The 27353-nt window shown below is 35.6% G+C and overlaps 4 protein-coding genes across 6 annotated transcripts; 3 read left to right on the top strand and 1 right to left on the bottom strand.

The window, feature by feature from the left end:
* Positions 1-2293: 2293 nt before the first annotated feature.
* On the top strand, positions 2294-7809 carry LOC114188037 (zinc transport protein ZntB). The gene is made up of 5 exons (XM_028076523.1): positions 2294-2595; positions 2705-3832; positions 5216-5295; positions 5883-6147; positions 6994-7809. The coding sequence occupies exons 2-5, from the start codon at positions 3043-3045 to the stop codon at positions 7260-7262; spliced, it is 1404 nt and encodes a 467-aa protein (XP_027932324.1). The 5' UTR covers positions 2294-2595; positions 2705-3042; the 3' UTR covers positions 7263-7809.
* Positions 7810-8758: 949 nt separating this feature from the next.
* On the top strand, positions 8759-12521 carry LOC114187741 (heat shock 70 kDa protein, mitochondrial). Its single transcript, XM_028076094.1, has 6 exons — positions 8759-9003; positions 9704-9768; positions 9854-9932; positions 10015-10581; positions 10678-11298; positions 11545-12521. The coding sequence occupies exons 1-6, from the start codon at positions 8935-8937 to the stop codon at positions 12166-12168; spliced, it is 2025 nt and encodes a 674-aa protein (XP_027931895.1). The 5' UTR covers positions 8759-8934; the 3' UTR covers positions 12169-12521.
* Positions 12522-16881: 4360 nt separating this feature from the next.
* Positions 16882-24456, top strand: LOC114186928 (rDNA transcriptional regulator pol5). Its single transcript, XM_028075007.1, has 8 exons — positions 16882-17553; positions 18050-18175; positions 18264-18461; positions 19103-19330; positions 19421-20545; positions 21380-21667; positions 22655-23093; positions 23301-24456. The coding sequence occupies exons 1-8, from the start codon at positions 16903-16905 to the stop codon at positions 24131-24133; spliced, it is 3888 nt and encodes a 1295-aa protein (XP_027930808.1). The 5' UTR covers positions 16882-16902; the 3' UTR covers positions 24134-24456.
* Positions 24457-24824: 368 nt separating this feature from the next.
* On the bottom strand, positions 24825-27309 carry LOC114186929 (transcription factor GTE7-like). Of its 3 annotated transcripts, none has more exons than XR_003605174.1 (4): positions 25761-27309; positions 25430-25649; positions 25211-25339; positions 24825-25107 (listed from the first exon to the last, which is right to left on the bottom strand). XR_003605174.1 is itself a non-coding variant. In XM_028075008.1 (3 exons), the coding sequence occupies exons 1-3, from the start codon at positions 27072-27074 to the stop codon at positions 25281-25283; spliced, it is 1593 nt and encodes a 530-aa protein (XP_027930809.1). In that variant the 5' UTR covers positions 27075-27309; the 3' UTR covers positions 24825-25280. The 3 variants fall into 3 exon arrangements, 1 of the variants encoding a protein (XP_027930809.1); XR_003605173.1 differs by having other exon boundaries at positions 25231-25339; XM_028075008.1 differs by having other exon boundaries at positions 24825-25339.
* Positions 27310-27353: the final 44 nt, after the last annotated feature.

Below are 27353 nucleotides of genomic sequence, written 5' to 3'. Positions count from 1 at the left end.
GGCGACATTTGTTTTATTTGATAAGTGATTAATATTATATGCCCGTAAAATTATTTAAAAATTTAAGGGCTTGTTTACTTTATTATTTAAAATGATTTTTAATTAAAATGTATATTTTTCAAATATGATTAAATAAGACTTGACAAATTTTAAAGTGATTTTAATACTGTTCTCGTAAATCGTCATAGAATGATAGTTGAAAACACTGATGCAAGCGTGATTTATGGTTAGATTTTGACGACTGAATTTTGATTGACATCAATTTCAATCATGGTTTTTTTAGTGGAATTTTATTAGATGCGTATAAGAAATTGTATTTATGATGCTGACCCTCCAATGGTCCTTTGCACTATCTAAATTTGGGAAAATTGGGAATCATTCACATTTTGAATGACTATTTTTTCCAATGAAAACCACTTTCAAATAATTTATTGTATTCAATAGTGTTAGAAAACCTTCTTTAGTAACAAAATTGTATATTAAAAACTATTAATTGAAGAAAAAAAAATACATATTGCACTCATTAAAAAAATTGAAAAAACTTAAAAAAGTTAATTGACAACTTTTTTCTAACCCAAATTTGAAATTCTCTTAAAAAGTATTATTAATGTAGTAAAATAGCATTAAAGAGACAACGAAAAAAATCATTTTTAATTGCTACAAATAAACGAGAAAATATACCGAAAGAAATATTAAATTATCAGTGAAATCACTTGTAATTCACCAACGTTAATATATAAAAGTCAAGAGAGAATGTTACTCGTATAATATTTCAGTATTGTTTCTTGTCCACTTTTTACTATTATTGTTTATATATCGTGATTGGCATAAATTTTAAATATTTATTATAATAGTTAATAGACGATGCTAATTTTCTATTGGATGATCAATTGAATTTACATATTAAGTGCATTTTTTTAAAATAATATTACAAGAGATATCACCTATTGCATGAGTAATGTAATACAATTTATTTTAAAGTAAGTTTGATCAGATAAAAAATATATTATTGAAAAAGGTAGAAATAATATACACGGAAAAAGAAGTTATTAATACCAATATCTTTAACTGTTTTTATGAAAAATTGTTATACTGATCAATACTATATTTCATAAAAAAGAAAGTATTATAACTTTGGAATTGTGCAATCCACCAGACTTTCAAAGTAAAACATTTTCCATATTAAATAATCTGAAAGTAAAGAAAAAACTTAAGAATTGTATAATATGGAGAGGAAAAAAGATAAGTTGAAAATATTGGGATTTATGTGGTGCGTAAAGTAAATACGGTGGTGCGAAATAAAATCTCCTTAAATAACAAAAACATACGCCGTAAACTTGGTACTGTGGCCCATAAGAAGACTATTGCACAGCTCAAGGCCCAAATAATACCAACACTCTTTTTTCTTTATTAGCCCAATTAAAGGTTGTGGCCTGCATTGACCCACCAATTTGGCATTTCGGCAACAATAATGTTTAAAGTTTGAATTTATTAATTATATTATCGTTATTATTTTACAAATTATGAGGAAATCTTACATAAATAAGTTAAATAAAATTTTGTGAGGGTATAACTTCAATTTATGTAAAAATTTTAACTATACATTTAATTCTTTAATTTTCAAAATTATTTTTTCTATTATATATTATCTAATTGTTACAGAAAAATGTCACATGTCTATTCGTTGTAATCGTGTCAATCACTACTTAACGTAAAATAATAGTAACAAAAACATTTAATAATAAGTGTCCATATATTAAGTTACAAGTGTTAATCAGTTATTAACATATGATATTAACAACGAAGTTCAATATAAGCACTGACATATGTAATTATATGTTAATTATGGATATATATATATATATATATATATATATATATATATATATATATATATATTTATTTAAATTGAATGATATATTTTATTTATAGAAATCAAAATTAAAAAATTTGAAAATTTTTGAAAACTAAAAGTAGATTTAAATCTGAATAAAAATAAAATGAAGGGATAAGTTATTATTTATCAAATACTCAACAATTTATTGCTACCATATTAATATACGAAATTCGAGTTTAATTTCACTGAGTGGAATCATATGTTAGTAAATACTTGTTTGTTAAAAAATTTTAAAAACGTAATTTGATGTAATAAAATAAAATGGTTTGTAAATAAGGGACGAGACAATGACTTGTGTCCCTAGGCGAATTCGGATAAACTAATGTTTAACATATTATACTAAAATAAGGTATAAACTATAAAAAACTAATCTTGCGTTTGCACAAATTTTCAATTTTAAAAAGAATGCCAAATCTGGGAGTTCATAACTGCTACCGAAGACAGATAAGAATTGAATTTTTATAGTAAAAGGGAAGTTTCCAAGAACCTCAACTATTCTACATTTCAATTCATATTCTGGTACTAGTTAATTAGTTTATGGTTTTCAAATCCCATCTGTCGTTACCAAGAAAAGGGATAAATAATTCCCTTAACCCTTTGAACTTTTCAATACTGAGTCGCTTTCGCTTTAGCCAGTTTCAACGTTTGAGGCTTTTGGAAATTCATTCGTTAGTTTCATAATCTGGGCATTCAACGAGGTAATGCATTTCTTCTCCAGTGTATTTTTATTTTTATTTTTTTCTTTTGATTTGGTTGTGTTACTTTGCTGAATTGACTAGAATCTGAAAGTTTGCAAATTTGGTTCAGGGTTTGGTTCGTAGTGAGCTTGGTGGGTTTTGTTTGAAGATTATTGCGAACCGACCTATTGGGGGTTGTTGGATGTTTTGTATACAATTGTAGGTGTACCTTACTTCCAACCAATTTGGATTTGTGTCAATAAATTGGATTGCGTTGTATCTGTTGACTTTGGTTTCGACGCATCCATCGCTTGTAGGTTGTTCTAAAGGACGTGAGATTTGAAGTGTCATGTTTATGAGATAGGAAAATTGAGTCTGTAAGTTGGGGGGTTCTGGATCAAGTTGTTTAGTACCTATCATTTTTTGTTCATTTGTTGGGAGGGTATTCAGGGTAGCTGCAGAAGGTTCATGGAACTAGCTCAGCATAGAGTTATGGAGAATGGGTTGGGCGAGGACAGTGAAACTTCTGCACGGGTTCCTCTCAGGGATCGCCGTGTCTACCCTGGTTATCCTGCAGGCTTGGTTAGGAAGAGAGCTTATATATTTGATGGCACCGGGAACTTTTATAACAAGGATTGGGATCTAGCAGACATTTTTCAGAAAGAAGAGAAGGATCTGGGGTCAGGGGAAGGTAGAGGGAAGGAGTTTTCTTGGTACCATGTGGAATTACCAAAAGGAAATCAGAAGTTGTCACAATCTGCAGAAGATTTGATTGGTGTTTTCTGCCCCCCATTGAAACTCCAAGACATTCTTGCACTTGTTAGTAACGGACCCTTTTGTGCACATGTAGATGGGGCACTTGTCTTCCGTGTTAATTCGCCTGGTCCTCCCTCCAGTGACTTCACATTTAGGATTGCTGCTAGAGTTACTGAACATTCAGTAATTACCGTGTCCTTGGGACGTGTTCCCAGGTTAGGCTTCTCACGCGTGGGTGAATCTCTTCTATCAGAGATTCCTAGTCTTGAAAGTTCCTCTTCTTTAACAGGTCAGCAGGAGGAAAGAGGGGGGATAGTGATAAAAGAGCATGTTCTTGAATTCTTATTGACTATGAATCACTCTGAGGAAGCTGACAACCCTGTGCCCAGATCTGTCTCAAATCTTGTAGTTCACATAATTGACACACATGTAGATCAGCTTCAAGATCTTGTGACTAAGCTTGAGATGGAGTTGGACTCTGTGGAGCTGGACTTGGATAAAGGTAATTTTTATGATACCCTCCTGATCCTCGCCTTCCCTAATTGTTCTCACAATTTCAGTACCCTTCAGAGTTCCAGTTACAGATTTGGGCTATTCTTGAATCCTGAAAGAATCTCTCAGTTTTTAACTTTCCATAATAAACTGACTCGAAAAAGATGCTGATATGAATTTAGACATATTCTGTGGCAATTCTAGTATAGAAGGGTCAAAATTTGTCCAACAGATGACATTTTGAAGTGTCTGATGATTAATTTGTTTGATATTTTTACCTCTGATTTCATTCAACAAAATTGTCGATGACATTAAGTGAATATAACCCAAAACTCTTTGTTAGTTTTTAGACAATGAAATTGGAAACACAAATTCAAGTTGTTATAATTGTGCATGAGAAGAGATGAAAGAGACCAAGTTGCCAAATAAAAGCGTTACCCCAAGGCCTCTTTCTGATTGTTTTTTTTTTTCATGTCTGTTAACTGAATTAAATGATTTCGTTATCTAGTATCTTAATGATGCTTCTCCTTGGAAAGGTTTTATATGGTGCACTACTAGTCTTTTCATTGTTGGCTTGTTCATTCTTGCATTCATCTCAATGGATTATTAATCTAACGGAAAAATTACTAACTAATTATCAGTTAAAGAGAAATGTAAACAACACACTTTTTATTTTTGGGTAAAGTCCATGTAGTACCAGTACCCACTACATTGGGATTGGGGATGTATCTCAATGGATTATTAATCTGATGGAGCACATTACTAACTATTTATCAGGGAAAGAGAAATGAATAACAAACTTTTTTTTTGGGGTGAAATCCATGTATTTCACCAAGTTCTGTGTGGAGTTCAAAAGATTTGCTTCATATTTTTTTCAGTATTTAGGCATACATTTAGTTAATGGTAATATGGTTACTGATTTTTTGAAAACCTGTGTGTGTGTGTGTGTCCATACATTTCAAGGCTCACTAAATATATTTTGACTCCAAAATATGGCATTGCCATCCTTGCACACATCCATCCTTGTGCCTCCTTTTGTTAAAGTGTTGTGTTTGAGGTCATCATATGCTCGGCAAATTATTTGTATCTTTAAATGTTTTGCCCATTATTATGCAATGGGGAGGACGCCACGTGGATACCTTTTAGAGCATAGTGTTTGACAGGAAGTGACTGTTTTTTTATGGACATTAAGTTGTTAATTGTTTACTCCACCGTTCCCTGCCCAAGAGGTGAAAATAGGGAAGTAATTTCTTGTGTAGCTGGTTATATTAAACTTAAATTTCTGCTTCCAACATGTTTTTCGGAAGTTTCTTCTAGACAACTTCCTCGATGTGCTATACTTTGAAATGGTTTTATAGAAGTGAGTAAGGAACAATTATTCTGCTTATTGTAGGTGGTTATGCTCTGAAGAAACAAATGTTAGATGACAGAAGATTCCCCAAACTGCATATTAATTTGCAGCGTCTCTTGCAGGTGATTCTTCACTCATCTGTTCATTGCCTCTTGTAGAAAGCATCAAGCTATGAATAAATCTTATTTAAACTCATTCTATTAGTGGATCATGAATAATTAAACATCTTAGTTTTTGTGATCCAGACATAAGAGTTGTGATTTCATCGTCATATCATAGTATATTCAATGCCATCAGGATAGAATAAGGGTGTCTTTTGAATTCACAAAAGCAGATAGATCTGGAAGAGGGAGGTATAAAAGAATAGTTACGTCTTTCATTCTGCATGGAGGAAAATAGGGTGTTCATCTTCCCTTTGCCACAATTCTAACTCCTTACTTAAAATTACTTTCAGAATGAAAAATAGCAAGGGTTTATGTAACCATAATTGCTACTGGAAAATGATTCTGCTTTATTGTATTAGGGGGGAAAATGAAGAAGGAAAAAGCAGATTGTCAGCATATGTAATAAATTACATCAATGAATACTGTTACCATGATTGGAATGACTTGACTGTCTCCATCTGATATGTTCTCATATTTATCGAATCAAATTTTATTTGTATGAACTAAACTTCCTTTTGGTTTTGTTTTAATTAAATTCCATTCAGGTGATTGCCCATGGAGAGCAAGTATATCTCCGAGTCAAAGAAAAATGCTCTTCAAAAAAATGGTTTGCCACTGATGACTTTAACTCCCTTGAAGAACTAATTGGAAGGTTAAGGAGGATGAAGGAGAATGTAGGGTTTATAGTAAATCGTGTCACAGCAATTCAGGCCGGTTTAGACAGCTGGCAATCGGAGCAAATAAACAGGAAGCTGTATTATCTCTCTTTCCTTTCAATCATATTCCTCCCTTTGTCGATAGTAACAGGAGGTTAGAGCATCTCAACCCAGTTCCTTTCTTTTTCTTGTCTCTTTACATGTGTCTGGAAAAGCCTAAATCTCATATCTATCACCAAAATATTGTATATAAGAAGGGACAATTTTCACCATATAAACTGGTTTTGTAAGGTTGACTTGATATAGACTTAAAATAGTATCAGAGTCTTCTCTATAACCATTAAAAGGGTCACTCACCATGTTATCCATGTACCTAACCCTTTATTGGACACTATTGTGAGAGAAAAATTCAAATCTTACTTTGACGGTAGATAATGCCAAAAAGTATATAAGTGCAGATAATGTTTCACCTTGCAAGGATTCAGTTAGAGTTAGACTTCCTTTTTGAGAATGTTGTAAGTTGGTCCCGCCATCATGCAAAACTTAATTTTTCACTTCACTACGAAACAAACACTTCTCTCTAACCTCACATCTTAATCCGACATTTTAAGCAACCTTTCTCCTTTACGATTACACATCACTTTTTACTTGTTTATAGAAGTACACAATCATGGTCCATAGTCCACAACAAATTGCATGCTTAGATTCATTCAGTTTTAATAAAAACCCGCATCCATTTTGCCTTTGATGGAAAAGCTAATTAATCAGTTTGGATGTGAATTTTTGCTTGTAAACATGAAACCAAACAGGTTAAAAGATTTTTGCACTGATATTTACTGGTGTATCACTGAAACTTCATAAGCACTCCGTCCAATGGTGGTCAATTCTTATTAACCACTGATGCTTAATCGGAATATATTTGTTATGAACTTTTTGTTATCAATGTCCCACGACCATTCCATACTGGTTTGATTTTGTTATTCTTGAACTGTGATTTCAGTCTTTGGCATGAATGTTGGAGGAGTTCCATGGACAGGTCAAAATGCCCCAGAGCTAAAAGATGGTTTTCGCAATGTCATCTTACTCTGCGTTGCAATGTTATTTCTTGTACTGCTCTGTTTCATTTTCCCGGCCCTTTATACTCGAATAGCTGCTGCATGGCGAAATAAGAGGGCTCTGAGCAGAAACTGGTCAGTGAACAAGAAACCATCGATGAGGAGATCATTGAGAATGGGAGATCAAGACAGAGGGGGCTATCTGCGGATTTAATGGTTCATGCTATCTACGAAAGAACAACATTTATGTCGATCAGTACTCACTTCTGTTTTCCCAGAATGCCTCGCTTGAAAGCAATTTTATCAGCTGCTTTTCAAGGACACATACATAAGAAACGTAATAAACTGACAATTGTTGTCGGTAAAACAATCATCTGAAGTCTAAATGAAATTCTCATGAGGCACGGACTTCTCTGAGGTTGTGTAAAATGGAGATTGTGATTAAGGCAAGGTATGTTGCATATTCTTTCATTGTTCCCCTCCCCCACGTGTAGAAGAGGATGTGTGGGTCTATTACTTTCTGTCATGACTACATTTCAAACTTGTACAGTGTAATTTTCTTTTTGGTTAGCGGCACAGTTTTTAATTTTTATTAATTGTCACTGATAGATCATGCAGAACCATGCCAAGTTGCTTCCCCGGGGTTGTAATTACTATTCTTCTGCTCTTCACAATAAATTTGTATTTTTTTTTCACCAGAAACAATCAAACAATTGTTCCTGTATCGATTTTCTTGGATCGGAAGTTCTTTATCCCCTTTTTCTTATTTTGTCTGATGAATTTGGCTCACAAAAACTTGATATGATGGATAAATGGTTTTCCAGGTAAACAATATAATAACTCGAGTTTGAAGAAAAGAAAAGGTTGAGTGTTTACTTTGTCTTGTGACTCGAGCTTTATGTCATCAATGGTAAACCTGATAAAGGCTTAATACGTTATAAATTTAGAAAAGGAAACTATTCCAAAGGCTTAATCACGAGTTAGACGAGAGAACAATATAAGAAAGAGAACATATAATTTTCTATATCAAGGTATTTGGATATTTTCAACCTGGATGTCACTTATTCATCAGGTCACAACAATTCAACTTTTTATTTTTTATTTACATTTTTGAGTTCTTAAAATAGTTTACTTTTAAAATAATCCTTAATTACTTTTTTATAATTTGAAGTAAGGCATGTCTTTAATCCAACAAGTTCAATTTTTTCCTTAAATTGACTTCACAAGTAATGACGAATTCGTGCATTTCATCCATAATTTTTTTCATTAAACTATAATTACTTGAACAACAAAATAATAAAATTATAGCTAATTTTTATGATCTATATCTTATCTAAAAGAAGTTTAAAAAGGCACCGTTCTTAAAGGAAGTTTAACAAAATTGCCAATATTATAAGAAAAAAATAGAAAAAAAAATTGGCAATATTCAGGCTGGCCTAAGTCCTATAAGTACGAAAAATAGCACGAAAAAAAATTCTCTATTTAAAATTGCGAACATATAAATTTTTAATATTTACTGTATCATTAACAAGTACTGCATTGCATTTTGCCTAAATATAGAATTATGACATTGTCAAAAGAAAATAGTACCAACCAATGAAGCAGTTGTGTGCGTGGTAGTCCTACGTGCCACATAACCCAACCAAACACCCGTGACGACACCGTTTGGGGTGATCATCTAGAACCTTCCTAGTCTGAGTTTCTCTCTCATTCAAAGTAGAAGAACTAGAATAATCTGCCACCTTCCTCTGGAACCGACACCGTTTTCTTTTCTTTTGCTATTACAAGGACCAAAACCCTAAACCCTTATTCTCAAAGATATAAAAACACATCTCCCCACCTTCCCGTATCTTCCATTTCGTCCTGATCAATCTCCCCTCCTGGCTATGGCTGCCGTGCTTCGCTCTCTCCGCCGCCGTGATGTCGCCTCCGCCACCTTCTCGGCTTATCGCTCGGTAGCACCTTCACCTCTTCCATGCCTCCTTCTTTTCATTATTTATATGATTACTTGTTGTGATGGTTGCTCCATGTTACCTGGTTTTACCGATTTGATCCATATAGGCCTTAACTATTTCTGTTTCTCATAATTCGTTTTGAACCATCTATTTGTTGATTTTCATCAGGTTTTGGCTCAAATTGTTTAGACTTTTAGATTGCTATTTTTCGTTATTCTAATTCTTTATCTAGTGTTGTCCTGGCTGTTGGATATCGATGTGTCGCTGCGAACAAACTTATGGTTAAGAAAAACATAAACAGGAATATAGCTCACCTGTCCTTATGGTGTAGATCCTTGAATTTTAATGTTCAGAAACTGTGTCATGAATGTGACTTTTATGCCAAACTTGTATACGGGTTATATAAGCAGTTATCAGTTTTGGTGGACTTCGCAGCTGCTCGATGATACTGCTTTTATCAGTTTTAATTGTGTTTTTCATGAATCATGGCCTGCTTTTCTAGCAATTCTTTAATTGCTTTATTCTACATCTAACCTGAAACCTCGTCTCCATTTTTTTTCGACTTTTGGGTACTCAAAGAAGTACTCGGGTTCTTGTTGTTGTTTTTATGCCGTTGCCCATTTTTGAGTTGTGTTATGAATAATATGTGACAACTGTAGTTTTGGTGGAAGATTTTTCTTACTTTCGCGTTTTTGTGCAGTTGACGGGAAGCGCTAAGCCAGCATATGTAGCTCACAAGTGGTCTTCTTTGGCTCGACCATTCAGGTGGGATTTGTTGTTATGGTTTTGTAATAATCCTCATCAGGTGTTGATCAAAATTACTCACTGTGATTTTTCATCTTCATTACAGTTCAAGACCTGCGGGAAATGATGTCATTGGTATTGATTTAGGTACAACCAATTCATGTGTTTCCGTCATGGAAGGAAAGGTAACAATAATTCGTGTTCACTTTTGGATTGTTTGTTCGTGTATATATGTTATTTGTGCTGACTCAAGATATATCTTTTCAGAACCCCAAAGTTATTGAGAATTCTGAGGGTGCTAGAACGACACCATCTGTGGTTGCTTTTAACCAGAAAGGGGAGCTGCTTGTTGGTACCCCAGCCAAACGTCAAGCTGTTACTAACCCGACAAACACTGTTTTTGGTACCAAGCGTTTGATCGGTAGACGCTTTGATGATCCTCAAACACAAAAGGAGATGAAAATGGTTCCGTACAAGATTGTTAAGGCTCCAAATGGTGATGCGTGGGTTGAGGCTAATGGACAACAGTACTCTCCTAGCCAAATTGGTGCTTTTGTTCTCACCAAGATGAAGGAAACTGCAGAAGCTTATCTTGGGAAGTCAGTTTCGAAGGCGGTAATTACTGTACCGGCTTATTTCAATGATGCTCAGAGGCAGGCTACAAAAGATGCTGGTAGAATTGCAGGTCTTGATGTGCAGAGAATTATCAATGAACCCACTGCTGCAGCACTTTCATATGGAATGAACAACAAGGAGGGTCTCATTGCCGTTTTTGACCTTGGAGGTGGAACGTTTGATGTATCCATCTTAGAAATTTCGAATGGCGTGTTTGAGGTATGTTGATTTGTTTCTTCTGCGTCTTTCATTCCTTCTTAACCTGTCAAAATTAATAATAGGACGAGATTGTACTAACAATATCTTCTCATTAAGGTGAAAGCAACAAATGGTGACACTTTCTTGGGAGGAGAGGATTTTGACAATGCCTTGTTGGATTTTCTGGTGAACGAATTTAAAAGAACCGAGAGTATTGACCTTTCAAAGGACAGGCTTGCACTGCAGAGGCTTCGTGAAGCTGCTGAGAAAGCTAAGATAGAGCTGTCTTCAACATCTCAAACTGAGATCAACCTGCCTTTCATTACTGCTGATGCTTCTGGTGCTAAGCATCTGAACATAACATTGACTAGATCTAAGTTTGAGGCCTTGGTAAATCACTTGATCGAAAGGACCAAGGCACCATGCAAAAGCTGTGTGAAGGATGCTAACATCTCTGTCAAGGATGTTGATGAGGTTCTTCTTGTCGGAGGGATGACTAGGGTACCCAAAGTCCAAGAGGTGGTTTCAGATATCTTTGGAAAGTCTCCTAGCAAAGGAGTAAATCCTGATGAGGCAGTTGCCATGGGGGCGGCAATCCAAGGTGGTATCCTACGTGGAGACGTTAAAGAGCTACTGCTCCTGGATGTAACTCCGCTTTCTCTGGGTATCGAGACTTTGGGTGGTATCTTTACTAGGTTGATCAATCGCAACACAACTATTCCAACTAAGAAGAGTCAGGTAATCCTTAATGCTACTAACGATTGATTAAGAAAATTCGTTCTAATTTAACATTGAAATCGTACAATACAGTCAATATATACAGTCAAGGTTGATGAAATATTGTTTAATTAAAGTTCCCCATGAAGTATTGTGTATCTACTGCAATATATACACAGTTTAGGTTTAAATAACAGGCTTTTCTACTTTGTAGTATTAATTATTGCTATGTTGTTGAATCTTTTCTGAATTGCATCATTGTTTCAGGTCTTTTCAACTGCAGCCGACAATCAAACTCAGGTAGGTATCAAGGTGCTACAAGGTGAGCGTGAAATGGCTGCAGACAACAAAACGCTTGGAGAATTTGACCTTGTTGGTATTCCTCCTGCTCCCAGAGGTCTTCCTCAGATTGAGGTCACGTTTGACATTGATGCCAATGGAATTGTTACCGTCTCTGCCAAAGACAAGTCTACTGGGAAAGAACAACAAATCACCATTCGGTCTTCTGGCGGACTTTCGGAAGATGAGATTGAAAAGATGGTCAAAGAAGCAGAATTGCACGCCCAGAAAGACCAAGAAAGAAAGGCTCTTATTGACATTAGAAATAGTGCTGACACTACCATATATAGCATTGAGAAGAGTTTAGGGGAATACAGAGAGAAGATTCCCAGTGAAGTGGCCAAAGAAATCGAGGATGCAGTTTCGGATTTGAGAAAGGCTATGTCTGGGGATAATGTTGATGAAATTAAGTCTAAGCTTGATGCTGCAAACAAAGCTGTATCCAAAATTGGGGAGCACATGTCAGGTGGTTCTAGTGGCGGTTCCTCAGCCGGTGGTTCACAGGGTGGGGACCAGGCTCCAGAGGCAGAGTATGAGGAGGTCAAGAAGTGAGGCGAGGAAGGGTTTTCTTCCCACTACATTCTGATGTATTGTTTAGATCATAAGTTAGAGAGATCAATCATCTTTTTCTCATTTAGCATATCATATAAGATCACTTATTTTTGTACTAAAGGTTGGAGTTCATTTTTTTTACCTTGAGGCCTTTCCAATATGTAGTACTGTACTTGCTATTTGAATGACGATATTCAAAGTTTTGCCTTCTCGTACTTTGCCTCCACTGACGAAGCCAAACTGTATCGGTCACTGGGGCAGATATCTAGTAACGTCTGCATCTCTACAATGCTTACTAAAATTTATTCAGAATCTGAGGTGTAATCATGATGAATGAGACAATTATTGTACCATGATAAAGGTTATATTTCCGACAATCATTCCATTTCAATTTTGTAATATCAGAGTTATGGGAGTTTTAGTAGCACTTGATCAATTAAAATGTATCGAAGTATTAGTGCTAAAAGCAATTGGAATTATGAGGGAGTACCGCTGCAGTATCACACTGACATGTTAGTATGTTGTGTGTGACTTTTCTAGCCATTTTTAGTGTGTAGAGTTAGCAAAACAATATGAACATATCATTCTCTTTACTTTCACCAATCATTACATTTTTCTATATTTTTTTTCTGTTTATACGCATTTGTGTATATTATAATTATTCATATGTATAAATGTTTCTTTCTTATTTTCAAAATTGATTGTTGTAGTACACAAATATGTTGTGTGATTTCAATATTTTACTTTACTCGTATTAAGGTGTTTATTTTATGTTTGAGACAAAATTAAGTTTTCCTCTCTAAAAATTAAATACAACATTTTATTCATTAGATGATTCTAGACTTTACTAATTAATAAAAATATTACTACCTTTTCCTAACTTGTCATGTTTTTAACTATTATATAAATCAATACTATACGAATAATGATATAAATTAGTGTATTTTAAAAAATAATTAAAGAATAGTGTAGGAAATTACCAACAACTTTTTACAAGTAGATCAGATCCCTGAAGTAGTGTAGGAAAACCAAAAACTATTGAGAGACATTCGACTATGCAAGAACAAGAGTTATGTGATCTATTATAACATTGAGATAATTACCAACAACTTTTTACAAAATAATTGGCTATAATTTATTATAAATTGCATTCTACATTTATATTTATTTTTCATTCATTTTTTTTCCTACTTTTTCTCCACTCGGAACAAATATTGAGGAAGTTTTTACCATACTATAATTTCTAATATTTAATCACTTATTGTAGAATTGTATTTACTTTTCCACAATTAAGTAATATAAAAAAAACTAAAATAAAATCTTTAAATAACACGAGTCTCATAAATAATATAGTCTCACATGTATTTATGGTCTCACTTATATTTATATATAATCATTAAAATTTATACTTAGCTATATGGTTAAATATTAAATTTTTAATTTGTAAATATATGTAAATATCCATAAATATTAAAAAGATATTTAGATACTTCCATAAATATATATATAATACAAATACAAAACCGAATTTTATCCAGCGTGGATAGGATATGGAAGAACTATTACTCATACTCTAATCGTTCCGTTTACATCTCTACATGTGAGAGAGTACACGTTCCTCTTTAATGCTTTCTCATCCTTTATATATTTTATTATCTCTCCATCTATAAATGAAGAAGAGAGAAAAGATGTTTTATTTTCCACTGATTTACATAAATAATAATAGGTATAATTAGTCGCATAGTACCCAGTTTGGTACTGAAGTTTCTAATTGGTACCCGGTTTAAAAAAAAGTATCAATTACGTATCCAAATTAGTTTAAGTGTACTAATTGAGTCCAAACCAATAAATGTTTCGAAACGGCGTTTAGAAAGTGGTGAGGTGGTAGTGCAGAAGGGATACGTGTCAAATAATAACACATGAGTGGTTGAAATTATAATTGTACAGTGACCACGTGGTATTTACATTTAAAGGAGATTTGCCCCCATTTTCGTTGTCTTCTTCCTCCCGTATCTTCTGCCCTAATCCAGTTTTTTCTTCATCAATATCCGCACAGTAAGTGGTGCCCTAATTACGTTTGTTCTTCCACTCGTTTTCCAATTCCGCAATGTCTCGTAAAGAAGGTTGTTCGTGTTCTTCGTGGGGTTCACAACAGCATAGCGTCTCCTCCCCTGGTGGTTGGAATATGGGTTTGGGTGAAAGACCAATGTGTTATTGTGGGGAGGTAGCCATGTTGAGAGTTGCGAAAACTATTAGGAATGCTGGAAAAGAGTTTTGGGGCTGTCCCAACTTCAAGGTTTGTACATTGATTTTAATTTCTTTTTCATTCATTCTGCAGTGTTGATTTCATTCAACAAATCTTCACACAAAAAAACCCTAACATCAGAACCCTAATAACATAATCAGACAAAAACACAATACCAACCTTTCATTATCAATGGCCAACAAGTAGCTCTCAAGTCTCCACTTCAGTGTTCCAAATCCGCCTTCAATTTTTCCACCACCTCGCGAACAATCGTGCACCACTTCGTCTCCCCTGCCTCAACTTTCCCCAATTTCACGTTTTTATCACAACCTTCTGTCACTTCTTTTTAACTTCTCGCCCCTAATTTTTATTTTCGTTCTTTTCTTTTTTTATTTTTTCATTACAAAACATGTTTAATATTCTTTCCCACATTTCCACGTTAATAAAAATTAATCACCACGTGTTCCAAATTTAATTCAGAGACCAACCACTATCAGTCAACGTTAACCTTTCTAACGGCGTCAACTGAAATGGACTCAATTGGTGCACTTAAACTAATTTGGGTACGTAATTGAGACTTTTTTTAAACCGGGTACCAATTAGAAACTTCAGTAACAAACTGGGTACTATGGGACTAATTATACCATAATAATAATATTAATAATCACTACAATATAATAAAATTTAATTTAAAAGATAATATGGCCAAGTTCTGACCTTATTTTATATGAAAAAAAAATTTATATAAGGGTGATATTATTTTGACATCTTTAAATCAAAAATATCCATTTCACAATTTAAAATAATAATATTTATTTTATTTTTAACATAAAATCTTAAAAAATACTCAGTCACTTTTAAGAAAATATTCTTATTTTACAACGTTTTTTGAAATAAATTAAGTTTTTAAGGTAAAAACTTAAGGTAAATATATCAATTTTGGCGTGCATTTTAAAAATATAAGTAGGAATGAAAAATAATTTTATCTTTGCCAATATTATTTAAATCTATTTGTTTTTAGTTATGATGAAATTTTTTTTGCATTAATTGAATATTAGTACGTGTAATAACATCTACTTTTATTATTGGATATAAGGATGAGAATTAATATATACATATTTATATACGTTTGCTTTAAATGAAAAGTAAAATAAGAATTATAATATGCTAATCTATCCTTGCTCTTTCTCTTTTAAATTTTAAACATGTAATTCAAAAGAAAATATTTGGTTTTCTAGGTTTGATAGATCAATTGCATTTCACACTTTATTTTCTTTTTCACAGTGCTAAATTGATTTGGTTTGTCAAATGCGTAAATACATATTTACAAGAAAAAAAAAGGAGGGGTAACTTGTTATTTTGCCCAACGCCAGTGATTTTTGTTTTTCTCTTATTTTCTTTTAAATGTGTCTATTTTTTATAAATTAGAAAATGAGACTTCAAATAAATAATATTTGGTATGGTTATTGATTTAGCCTCACAAATTTTTTATTTTGTTCAATTTGGTGCCTGAATTTTTTGAAAATTTAATCCGATATCCTTATATTTTATAGTGGATCATTTTAGTACCTTTCCGTTATAGTTCTGTTAATGTTATCTATAGATTGGTGAGCTGTTACTGTGCATCAAATTAAACAACAATATCATACTGAATACATTTATACACTTGTCAAGGAAACATAAATAAAAAGACTAAAATGATGTTAACTACACCCAAGAAACAGACAGACTCAATTAATAACTTCATCCACCTTTCTGTTGCATAGTAACAACTCACTACTATGCAAACGACATTAACTAAGATATAATTGAACTACTTCAAAAAATAAGGGTGCCAAGTTGAACTTTCCAAAAACTTTGAGATCAAATTTAACCTTTTAAAAATTTGAAGACAAAATTTAACCCACTCAACAACAAATTGAGGGAATAATCAATAATTATATCATAATATTTTTTATTACACTCACTCAAACACACTTAATTTTTGTTTTAATCTCAATTAAAGTTGTAATTTCACATGATATACATGTAACTAGAGAAAATCTCTTAGATGACTTTCTTCTTTCAACTCTATTTACACCGTCCCTTTTAATTAGTTTTTTAAAAATTCAGCTTACTGTTCTAAATTGACAATGGTTCAAAAACTCTATATTATAATTAAAATGATTCATTATAAATATACAACGTGTATTTTATATATTGAAAAAAGTTTTCTATTACAAAATTAAAATATAAAATAATTTATATTATCTTTATTTATCTATTATGAGTACACATGAATTCTGGTTTAATTTTGAAAAGAAAAATAAAACTAGGTAGAGGACGAGTGTAAGACATTGCATTTCCTAATAAAATGTATTGTAATTAAATAAATACAGTTATATTCTCTACATACTTTTCAAATATTAATATTTTATATTTTTGCAAACAAATTCCATAAAAATAAAAGGAGTATTTCGAAATAAAGAAATAAATATTAAGAGTCCGACATGACAGAAAGTCTATACTTCAATATTGTTAGCTTTGCTGGCAGAGAAGCGAGTGTGAGTGTGAGAGGTTTAAGAATCGAAGCGGAACCTAACCCTAACCTAAAACCCCGAACGACGCCGTCTTCCGCCGCAAAACCAATGGGTAGTAGCAGTAAGAAGAGGAGCTCCGTTGCCGAGGAACAAACCCTCGCCACCGACGATTCTCCCAAACCGCTCAACAAGAAATCCAAGAGCACTGCCGTCTCCGGTGATGGCCAGCAAGAAACTTCAGTCATGCCAATGGAGAGGAAGAAGAAGCGCAAAGCCTTGGACAAAGAGCGGCACCGTACGTCATCACAACCGCAACCCAAGCTGGTAGCGTCTGAATCCAAACCAGTTCCTAGTACCGCCGGCGGCGCTCTCCCTGAGTTTCACATTGGTGTATTCAAGGACCTCGCGGCGGCGTCCGAGGCGGCGAGGGAAGCCGCTGCAAAGCAAATGGTGACGGAGTTGAAGGCGGTTCAGAGCGCCTATGATGCGCGTGAGGAGAAGGAGAATGGCGAGGGTGGATTCAAGTTGGAAGCGGAGAAAGACGATGGATTGGATAACTGTGCTCCATCTGTGAGATACGCTGTTCGTAGGCTCATTCGCGGTGTTTCTTCGTCCAGAGAGGTTTGTGGTATTGTGTAATATTGCTCTTTTTTGGGTATTGGAGTGTTGGAACTAGCTTTCTTTTATTTAAAATGTTCGAATATGCTTTATGTTTTCATGATTTATTTGGTACCCGATTTTGTCATGTTTTCTTCCCTTGAGGTGGTAAACGTTCTGTTAAACTGGTTCGAAGAAGACTATGTTTTAAACTTTTAAATGAAAGAAGCATGGATGGATATTCACGCTTTTTATGTTTGAAATGCCGTTTATATGATGTTAGCATGGATCATAAAGCATTTTGTTGCAACTTTTATTTAGAAAGAGATCTCACGATATTTGATAATCGTCTCTCTCTCTCTCTCTCTGAATTGTGCCAGGAAAATGTTGCTGATCACGTTTAATTTTTATCTTGATGTTGATTGTATAGGTTTTTGCTGGAATAAGTAAATTCTGTTCGTTTACGCTGGAAGTTGCTTGCTGATCTTTTGCTAAAATAACACTTTTATTTCCTTTTCAGTGTGCGCGACAAGGCTTTGCATTAGGCTTAACTGTTTTAGCTGGAACTGTTCATAACATTAAGATTGAATCATTCCTTAAACTTGTAGTCAATTTGCTGGAAGTAACTTCATCAATGAAGGGTCAGGTAAGAAATCAGTGGCTTGGTTATTTTGTTTTAGATCGTTAGTTAGCATGATAAGTGCTATATTTGCATACTCCTTGTGAAATTTCAGGAAGCAAAAGATTGTCTATTGGGGCGCTTATTTGCTTATGGAGCTCTGGCACGATCAGGAAGACTTACAATGGAGTGGAATATAGATAAAAACACTCCTTGCATAAGAGAATTTATCACTGTACTTATCTCTCTTGCAAATAAAAAGCGATACTTGCAAGAGCCTGCTGTTTTGATAATATTGGACGTGGTTGACAAGGTTTGTAAATAAAAATCTTGAGAGTTTTGCCTATAAAATGAATATGTTTTTGATTGACTCGGGTTTCAATTAGTCCTGACATGATCATTCTTTACTTACATTCAACAAAAAGATTTTTCCATCCACCCATATACATGTGTAAAACTATGTGTGGGAGAGATTTTCTATAGCCATTGCCTGTTTCCTAGTAAGTATAGCTGTAATAATGTGAAAGTAGCCTTTTGACTTATGGGATATTTTGATGCATTCTAGGACTAAATTGCTTGCGCATTTTATGTCATATTCTTGGATCTTGTGTGTGATATTCTGCAATTTCTTCTGGGTCTCAGGCTATTATTATTCTCCTTTTGATGCTATTATATGATTCACAAACATTTCTACTCTTAGCATATCCTTGTATGCGTACATGCAACTGCATAGGTCCTCATAGGCACGTGCAAAACCACTTGCGTTGTTGGAAGTGTCTATGCTACAATTAGATCATTTTCTGATCGGGTCATCTGCTGAACCTTGAAATTCTCTCATGGGTCATTTTTTATGCAGTGTTTTATTTGACTAATTGCCACAGCACTTGCGTGTTATTCTGAAACTCACTTTACACTGCTACAGGCTATTGCTTATTACTTACTTTATTATTGTAGTTGCCCGTTGAAGCCGTGGTGAATCATGTTCTTGAAGCTCCAGGGCTACATGAGTGGTTTGAAGCTGCTATAGAAGTAGGAAATCCTGATGCTTTGTTCCTTGCTTTAAAAGTTAGAGAGAAGATTTGTATTGACAGCTCCTTGTTTGGCAAATTATTGCCAAATCCATTCAACTCTAGCGAGCTTTTCTCTGCTGATCACCTGTCCTCCCTAAGTAATTGCTTGAAGGTAGATTATATAAATTCACTAATGTGTGGCCGATACTGTTCTGGATGAAGTAATAGAAAGAATTTCTAACTTATTTTCCGAATTTGGCAGGAATCAACATTTTGTCAACCTCGGGTTCATAGTGTCTGGCCAGTTTTGATAAATATTCTTTTACCTAATACTATTTTGCAAATAGAAGATGCAGCATCAGCTTCAAATTCATTGAAGAAACACAAAAAGAGCCGAAAATCTAGCTCTTCTGATGAAGAGATTGCGAGGAATCTTCGGTCTTTTTGTGAAATAATTATTGAAGGATCCCTTCTCATGTCATCTCATGACCGGAAGCACTTAGCCTTTGATGTTCTCTTTCTTCTGCTCCAAAAGCTGCCTGCGTCTTTACTTCCAGTTGTTCTGTCTTATAAAGTTGTTCAGTGCATGGTAGACGCACTGTCTGCAAAGAACACATGGCTGTTTAAAGTAGCTCAGCATTTTCTTAAACAGTTGTCAGATTGGGTGGGGGATGACGATGTCAGAAGAGTTGCTGTTATAGTGGCTATTCAGAAGCACAGCAGTGGAAAATTTGACCGTGCAACAAGAACTAAACATGTTAAAGATTTTATGTCACAGTTCAAAACTGAACCTGGTTGCATGCTCTTTGTTCAGAACTTAATTAACCTGTTTGTGGATGAAGGTAATGCTGTGGAGGAACCTTCAGATCAGAGTCAAACCACAGATGAAAATTCTGAAATAGGATCTATTGAGGATAAGGATTCTCCCAGGTCCAATGGGAATTCTGAATTTTTGAAGAGTTGGGTTATAGAATCCCTTCCAAGTATTTTAAAATTCTTGAAGCTAGATGATGAAGAGAAGTTCCGAGTACAGAAAGAAATCATGAAGTTTCTGGCTGTTCAGGGTCTATTCACCGCCTCTCTTGGTTCTGAGGTAACGTCATTTGAGTTACAGGAGAAATTCAGATGGCCAAAATCCCCCACATCGAATTCTCTCTGCAAGATGTGTATAGACCAGCTACAATTGTTATTAGCAAATGCTCAGAAAGGGGAGGGTTCTCGTCCTTTGGCTAATAGCACTGAGCCAAATGATCTTGGTTCATACTTCATGAAATTCTTTGGCACCTTCTGCAACATTCCTTCTGTTTCCCTCTTCCGGTCTTTAGATGATGCAGATCAAAAGGCAGTAAAAAGTTTGCAGGCAGTGGAAGCAAGATTGTCCAGAGAGGTAATGAATCTTGTGACCTATTGATGCTTAGACGATGTAATTTTTCTTCACTATGATGAAAGCTAGGTAGTTCCATTTGCTAGGGAGTATTGTCCCATGTGTAAGAATCCACGAAATCTTCAAGTTGAATAGGAGGGTGGTTTGTTGTAAGTTGTTTTTCCTTGTGTATGTCCCCTACCATCCCTGTATTTTGGGCTTGTATGATTGTTTTAGAATATCTAAGGCATTATTCTTAGATTTTTTTTTTATACTTGTATGATTGTTTCCCAAGATCTGGTATATTTAGCTTCTTAGTGTCTCTGGGCAGATTAGCACAAAGTGTAGTTTGTTGTGTTTATTGTTAGTAAGTTAGGAATATGAAAGATAGAAGTGCTAATATATTCCTTGCAATTTACATGGTGAGGATGAAAAAATTGTTGAATCTGTTCAACAAAACGGAAATAGGAAAAATAAGTGGGTGATGATGGTACACCGTAGATATTGTGGTAATTTTTATGTGGCATTTGCACACACACACACACACACACACACACACATATATATATATATATATATATATATATTCTTGTGTAATCTTTGACCTCCATATGTATTATGTTTGATAGTCTGATTATCTTGTTATTCTCCAAATCAAGAAAGTATTGCTTATCATTATGTTTTGAATATATTAAATGCGTTTACGTTTCCAATTTGTACTGTAGTTATGAAGTATTAGGAGGATGAATACAAGCATGTTGTACTGTCTGTGCTTCAGTATTTTTACGATGAAATAATTTTTGTATATATATATATTAATTATATTCTTCCCTTTTATATTGTGGTAATGGTAATCAGGAACGGAGCCATGATTGTAACACTGATGCTAATAAATTACATGCACTGAGATACTTGCTCATCCAGCTACTTCTGCAAGTACTTCTTTGTCCAGGGGAGTACGCTGAAGCTGCATCTGAACTCGTTATTTGTTGTAAGAAGGCATTTTCTGGTTCTGATCTTCCTGAGTCCTCTGGAGAAGAAGATGTGGAGGTTGATGATGCTCCCGAACTGATGGATGTTCTTGTAGATACATTACTCTCTCTGCTTCCACAATCATCAGCTCCTATGCGATCTTCCATAGAACAGGTTATGATGAAATATGTTGTGTTTATCTTTTACAACTTTCATTGAAATGATTACGAAACAAAGAAAATTATCTTTTACAACTTCACAATTGTACATTCAGTATATCAGAATAACAAGACTATATGCAGAAAGTGTAAATTTCATGTTTGGGGATCAATGATTCTTGATTTTGTTTTTTATTGGACAGTTCAGATGTTAAGACATTCCATTAAAAATGGAAAGTATGTGGTCAAACTTCTCCCCAATTTTAACACCTTGTAAAAAAATCCCTTCCAATTTATCTTAACATAATCAGCTGCTACAGTGAAACGAGTCATTACTTCTCCAACTGGCATGTCTTATTTATTTTTTATTTTGTTGAGTTTAAATGAAATGTTACTAGATTTCTATGGTTGGAAGTAATTCTTTATATGGGCTTTATGGATCCTGCATGACACTGTAGTTGTACTGGTTTCATGGAGGCATGGTATGTTTAAAGCACCTATTCCATTTTAAGGGCGGGTGGAATACTGTTGTATTCTACTAGGAGCCAAAACCAGAATGCCCCATTCCCAACTCATTTCTTGAATTTTAGACACCGTCTTGATTTGTGGGTGATTGATGTAGCTTCCTCTAGATTTCTTTGTTTTTTTCCTTACACTATGCAACAACTATCATATCTAAAACCAGCATTTGCAAGCCTCGACGAATTTTTTCACCTTGTTTATGCGAGTTATGATTCTTGAACTGTCTGTTGATTGAGATCTTGAATCGATGATATGGACATGCTAGCCAGTATAATGAATGCAATCTTGGTTGGGGTATGAGTTTCGAACATGTTATGTAGATTTGTTTTAGATGGATTGACAATTGTGCAGTGTACGTAAGAGATTTGTTGGAAGAAAATGTCATGTCTTAGTAGGGCTGGACTTGTAATTTAAATTTGACCTAGATATCATGTCTTATCTACTTTTTTTCATTTTATCTAACACGGCTCTCTATGTGTAGGTATTTAAATATTTTTGTGGTGATATCACTGATGATGGACTGATGCGAATGTTGCGAGTCATTAAGAAACAGCTAAAGCCTGCTAGACATCCAGATACAGCGAGTGTCTCAGATGATGATGAGGATGATGACGACTTTATCAATATTGAAGATGAAATTGACCAAGCTGAGACAGGTGAAACAGGTGAGAGTGATGGGCAGACAGATGACTCTGAGTCAGTAGTTGAGGTGGAGGAGGCTGATCATGGCCATTCTGAAGCTTCTGATGATTCTGATAGTGGGATGGATGATGATGCTATGTTCAGGATTGATACATATCTTGCCCAGATATTCAAAGAAAAGAAAAATCATGCTGGAGGTGAAACTGCCCATTCCCAGCTTGTGTTGTTCAAACTTCGAATCCTTTCATTGTTGGAAATTTTCCTTCATGAAAATCCAGGTAAGAATACATTGCTTATAGTATTTATCGCTGGGTTAGCTTTATTCTTAGAGCACTACTATTCTCATGTTAGCTTTGTGGAGGTTCAATAGTTTCTGATTTATTGCAATACTAACGTGGTATTGACATGATTTTCTGACAAGCTTTTAACGTTTCCTTCGTCTAGTGTATTGCTCAATTGCTCATGGTGTTTTGCTACTCCTACAGGTAAGCCTCAGGTTCTTATGGTCTACTCAAATTTGGCTCAGGCTTTTGTTAACCCTCACACAGCAGAAGTTAGTGAGCAGCTTGGACAGCGTATATGGGGAATATTACAAAAGCAAATATTTAAAGCAAAGGATTATCCGAGAGGTGATGGTGTCCATTTATCCACTCTTGAATCTCTGTTGGAAAAAAGTCTAAAACTAGCTTCAAAACCGTTTAAAAGACAGAAGTCAAAGCAATCAGCTGCCTTGAACAGACAAAAAATGGTTTCGTCTCTTGCCCAAACCTCGACCTTCTGGATTTTGAAAATTATTGATTCAAGAAATTTCTCTCAGTCTGAATTGGAGAAGATTATTCAAATTTTCCGCGACGTATTAGTGGGGTATTTTGAAAATAAGAAATCTCAAATCAAATCTGGGTTTTTGAAAGAAATATTTCGAAGACGACCATGGATTGGACATGCTGTATTTGGCTTTATTTTGGAGAGGTGTGGAAGTGCCAAGTCAGATTTTCGACGAGTGGAGGCTCTTGATTTGGTAATGGAAATAATGAAGTCGCTGACGTCAGGCAACAGTGATGAACAGAATGCATCGAAAAAGATTCTTAAAAACAGTTTGGATAAACTTTCTCATTTAATGAAAGAATTAGCAACTAATTTGCCAAGTAAAGCGGCAAGGCGGAGCGAGGTACAAAAGTTTTATGTCAAGGCTTTGGAGATCCTGTCTAAGCTTAACCTCACCAAGCATTATTTTAAAGCTTTGGCACCTGATACCGAAGCTGCCCTTGCGGCTCAACTTGGTGACCAATTCATTACTTTGAAGAAGCTGGAAAAATAAAACATCACAATTTAGATTGCTGTGTTACCACACTCCACAGAAGAAGAAAAAACAAGGAAAAGACAGTGCCGTTCAGGAGATACTTAATTCATTCTGCTCGACTTGTATGGTGAAGACGGTGCTACGAATACCCTTGAGGTGTTTGCAGTGAGAATTTTTGGTAGAACTTTTAGTTAAAAAGATGTTATTTTTTTTATAATTGTTGGTCTTTTGGACATTATACTATTGATTTTGTAAACTTTATGATCTGGTGAAAGAGTTATCGTTTTAAATTTTATTGTCTCTCTCGAGCATTAAATTCAAAGGAAGTTTTGTCCTCCCAAGTTCGTTGAAGTGTGTTTGTTCTGCATTGAGTAATTTTTTCGTTAAGAATTTGGCATCAATTAATCTCCTTTTTTCCTTACTATTATTATTATTATTACCTTACCTAGGGCGGTGGTACTAGATTTCTAATTCTCTGGGTCCTTCCATCGCAGACACAAATTATACGGCTTAGTCGTTGTGATATCATCCCATTTCAGTTTAAATTATTCAATTAGTTTCCATCCCAGTTTTTTATAAATGTTCCTTGGGTGATTAAGCGATCAAGCATGTTGTGCTTGTCACATTAAATACAAAAAACGAGTTATCCCAAAATTCCTTTAGACCAATTTACGAAAATTTAAAAAGCACAATACACAAAAATAAAGCCTTTTTTTTCAAAAGAGGTTGTTCCATTCTATTTACTGTTGTAATGTGTACAAGGTAAACTCAAAAAACACTAATTCTCTCGGATCTCTATTCCTAATTTTTAACGATTCTATCCTAGAATTTTCACCACACTTAAGCCTACTTTCTGGCCTACAGATTGTCTTGACGATTACTGGGGTTTCGAAATCATTTGTACAACTATGACACCACAAATCCTGGGGCAAGTGGTCGGCGCCACAATCCAACCGTTACCAAAACGAACCAACAAACAACAGTCACAATCCCTGAAAATAAAGATAATCACAAATTTAGCCTAACATTCCATAACTTGAGAAAATAACACAACATGGAATAAAGCGAGCCCTCAGAGGAAGCAAATAAAGCAACCATTTTCTTTATCCGCCTACCCCACAAGATCAGTTTGATCATAAGTTCCAAAATCACAAGGAGTGGACTGCTACAAATGCCCATTGTCTGCTTCAGAATCGCTCCCCGAGGAACTCCCTGAATCCGAATCTGTAATAACACCATCAAACATTAGCATTTTTTCTTCGAAGAAATACTTTCAAATGCAAACCAAATGCTATATTGAGAACAAGTGAATACCACTTGACGATGACGAATCACTGCTTGAACTGCCAGAGCTACTAGAACTACTACTTGCATGCCCTCCAGCAACATCTTTATCTTTCTCAATCTCCACAGGGGGAAACATACTCATTGGCATCTCGTCTCCAATGTCAATATCCTCATCCCCAGCTTCTACTTTCTTCGGCTTCTTCACCTCAACTGCACCCCCATCAACCTTCTCGCTAGCAGCCAATTCCTGTCATTTGAATGGTATAAAAATCAACAGAGTTAATATCCCGTTCAACCCTATCGTCAATGCTAGGCAATTACGCAAACCCATTAAGCAAAAATTAGGTAGATAATTTACCCCATTCCCTCTGCTAGACTGCTCATTGTTGTTGTTAATATTTCCCATCAATGCCTGCCTCTTAATCTTGCTAACCATCTTCTTATAATTAGTCACTAACCGATCAAGTTCCCAGAGGGTCTCTGTGTCAACAGCCTCAATATCTAGCTCGATCTCATCCCCATCCTGCTTCAAATGCCCGTTCCTCCTCCTTATGATCTGCACCACCTGTTCCATTTTCTCCGCTGGCAAACTCTGCAACCCTAACCCCAATTTGTGTTTCTCCTCCAGACTCATCTCTCTCTTGTTGGGATCCTTAGCCTTCGGCTTCGGTTGTTTCAAAGGCTTCACAGGAGGGGCTCGCATTGGAGATGGCGTGCGCACAGGAGACTGCACCAATGGAGGGTTTGATGAACTTGCAGGGGGTTGGGGAGGCTCTTGTTGCAATTTCGGAGGAGGAATAGGATTCTCCTTCTTTTTCACCCTTTCCGGCTCAACGTGGCTCCAAGAACTAGCCTGCAATTCCTCGTCGTAATCTTGATCTTGTCTAATCCAACCTTCAGATTTGTCGCGCATCGGCCGATACAGCTCCTCGAACCTTGCCAGAAGCTGCTCCGCCATGGCGTATACATCATGACCCTTGGGGTTATAAGTCAGTGCATTGTTGAATGTTAACCTCACATCAGAAGCGAAATCCGCAGGCGTGGAGTACACGTTCTTAGAGAGATTCGACTTCACAGTACCAAGATCCATAGGTTGCTTAATTATATCATAGTAATCGTGGAGACCCATTCCGACAACATCAACAGGAACATTGAAGATCCACCCATGTTTGTGTTTCATCAGCTTCTGCAAAATCTGCGAGCAAACCTTCATTGAGTTCCCAACTTCCGAATGCGACCGTTTCAATTCCTTCACGGAATTCAACGGTAAGGGTCGTTTGTTGCCGGAAACCTTTTTGCTTGACGGTTTCTTCGGGTGACCGTTGGAGCTCTGCCCGGGCTGTAACTCGCCGGATTCGATTCGATTTCTGCACTTACGAACCTGTTCAAGCTCCGACACAAGGCGATTTTTTATGTCGTTGAGCTCCTTCTTTGTGCACGTAGAGATGCTGAAGCACACGTATTGAGAGTGACTTACGCCAGCGTCGTTCGATCTCCTGTTGATAGAGGAAGCATCGTCGGACGCCGATTGGGTCCTTTTGCTATTCGCTAATTTAGGATTGGAATTAGGGTTAGGGTTAGAGAAAGGTACTTTTCCCATGAATCCAGCTCCACCGCCTCTATGCTGTGGCCAATTCGGTTCGTTCCGGTTAGCAAGGACGGCGGAAGCCATAGAGGTGCGAAATCACGGCCGTCCGGTGAGATTCCACCGTCTCTCCGGCGTGAACTCTCCAATGCGGGTCGAACAACGCATAGGTCAGCGGTGAACTGGAAATCACGCGCGAACTGTACCCTCACGCGCTCTCGGAAACCCTTACGCGCCGCCGGCGGAGAGACCGATTTGAAAGAGAAGGCCGGAAAACTTTAGACGTAGCGTTTAGGGTTTGTAGCTCGGGTTACCCTAATCTGTGCGAGGAATGAAAGGGGCAAGAGCCGCTTCTTAAAGGCAATG

This window comes from Vigna unguiculata, chromosome 6, assembly GCF_004118075.2.
Source record: "Vigna unguiculata cultivar IT97K-499-35 chromosome 6, ASM411807v1, whole genome shotgun sequence".
Lineage (NCBI taxonomy): Eukaryota > Viridiplantae > Streptophyta > Magnoliopsida > Fabales > Fabaceae > Vigna > Vigna unguiculata.
The sequence above is the reverse complement of the archived record's forward strand: the minus strand, read 5'-3'. Positions and strand labels throughout refer to the sequence as shown.

Excerpts from the sequence above, each read along its gene's own strand:
- LOC114186929 (XM_028075008.1), bottom strand. The coding sequence starts at position 27,074 with ATGGCTTCCGCCGTCCTTGCTAACCGGAACGAACCGAATTGGCCACAG. Across the intron at positions 25,650-25,760 it reads AGTCTAGCAGAGGGAATGGG|GAATTGGCTGCTAGCGAGAA; the intron begins GTAAATTATCTA and ends TTCAAATGACAG. Across the intron at positions 25,340-25,429 it reads TGATTCGTCATCGTCAAGTG|ATTCGGATTCAGGGAGTTCC; the intron begins GTATTCACTTGT and ends GTGTTATTACAG.
- LOC114186928 (XM_028075007.1), top strand. The coding sequence starts at position 16,903 with ATGACAGAAAGTCTATACTTCAATATTGTTAGCTTTGCTGGCAGAGAA. Across the intron at positions 20,546-21,379 it reads AAGCAAGATTGTCCAGAGAG|GAACGGAGCCATGATTGTAA; the intron begins GTAATGAATCTT and ends AATGGTAATCAG. Across the intron at positions 23,094-23,300 it reads TTTCCTTCATGAAAATCCAG|GTAAGCCTCAGGTTCTTATG; the intron begins GTAAGAATACAT and ends CTACTCCTACAG.
- LOC114187741 (XM_028076094.1), top strand. The coding sequence starts at position 8,935 with ATGGCTGCCGTGCTTCGCTCTCTCCGCCGCCGTGATGTCGCCTCCGCC. Across the intron at positions 9,933-10,014 it reads TTTCCGTCATGGAAGGAAAG|AACCCCAAAGTTATTGAGAA; the intron begins GTAACAATAATT and ends ATATCTTTTCAG. Across the intron at positions 10,582-10,677 it reads TTTCGAATGGCGTGTTTGAG|GTGAAAGCAACAAATGGTGA; the intron begins GTATGTTGATTT and ends CTTCTCATTAAG.
- LOC114188037 (XM_028076523.1), top strand. The coding sequence starts at position 3,043 with ATGGAACTAGCTCAGCATAGAGTTATGGAGAATGGGTTGGGCGAGGAC. Across the intron at positions 3,833-5,215 it reads GGAGCTGGACTTGGATAAAG|GTGGTTATGCTCTGAAGAAA; the intron begins GTAATTTTTATG and ends TGCTTATTGTAG. Across the intron at positions 5,296-5,882 it reads ATTTGCAGCGTCTCTTGCAG|GTGATTGCCCATGGAGAGCA; the intron begins GTGATTCTTCAC and ends AATTCCATTCAG.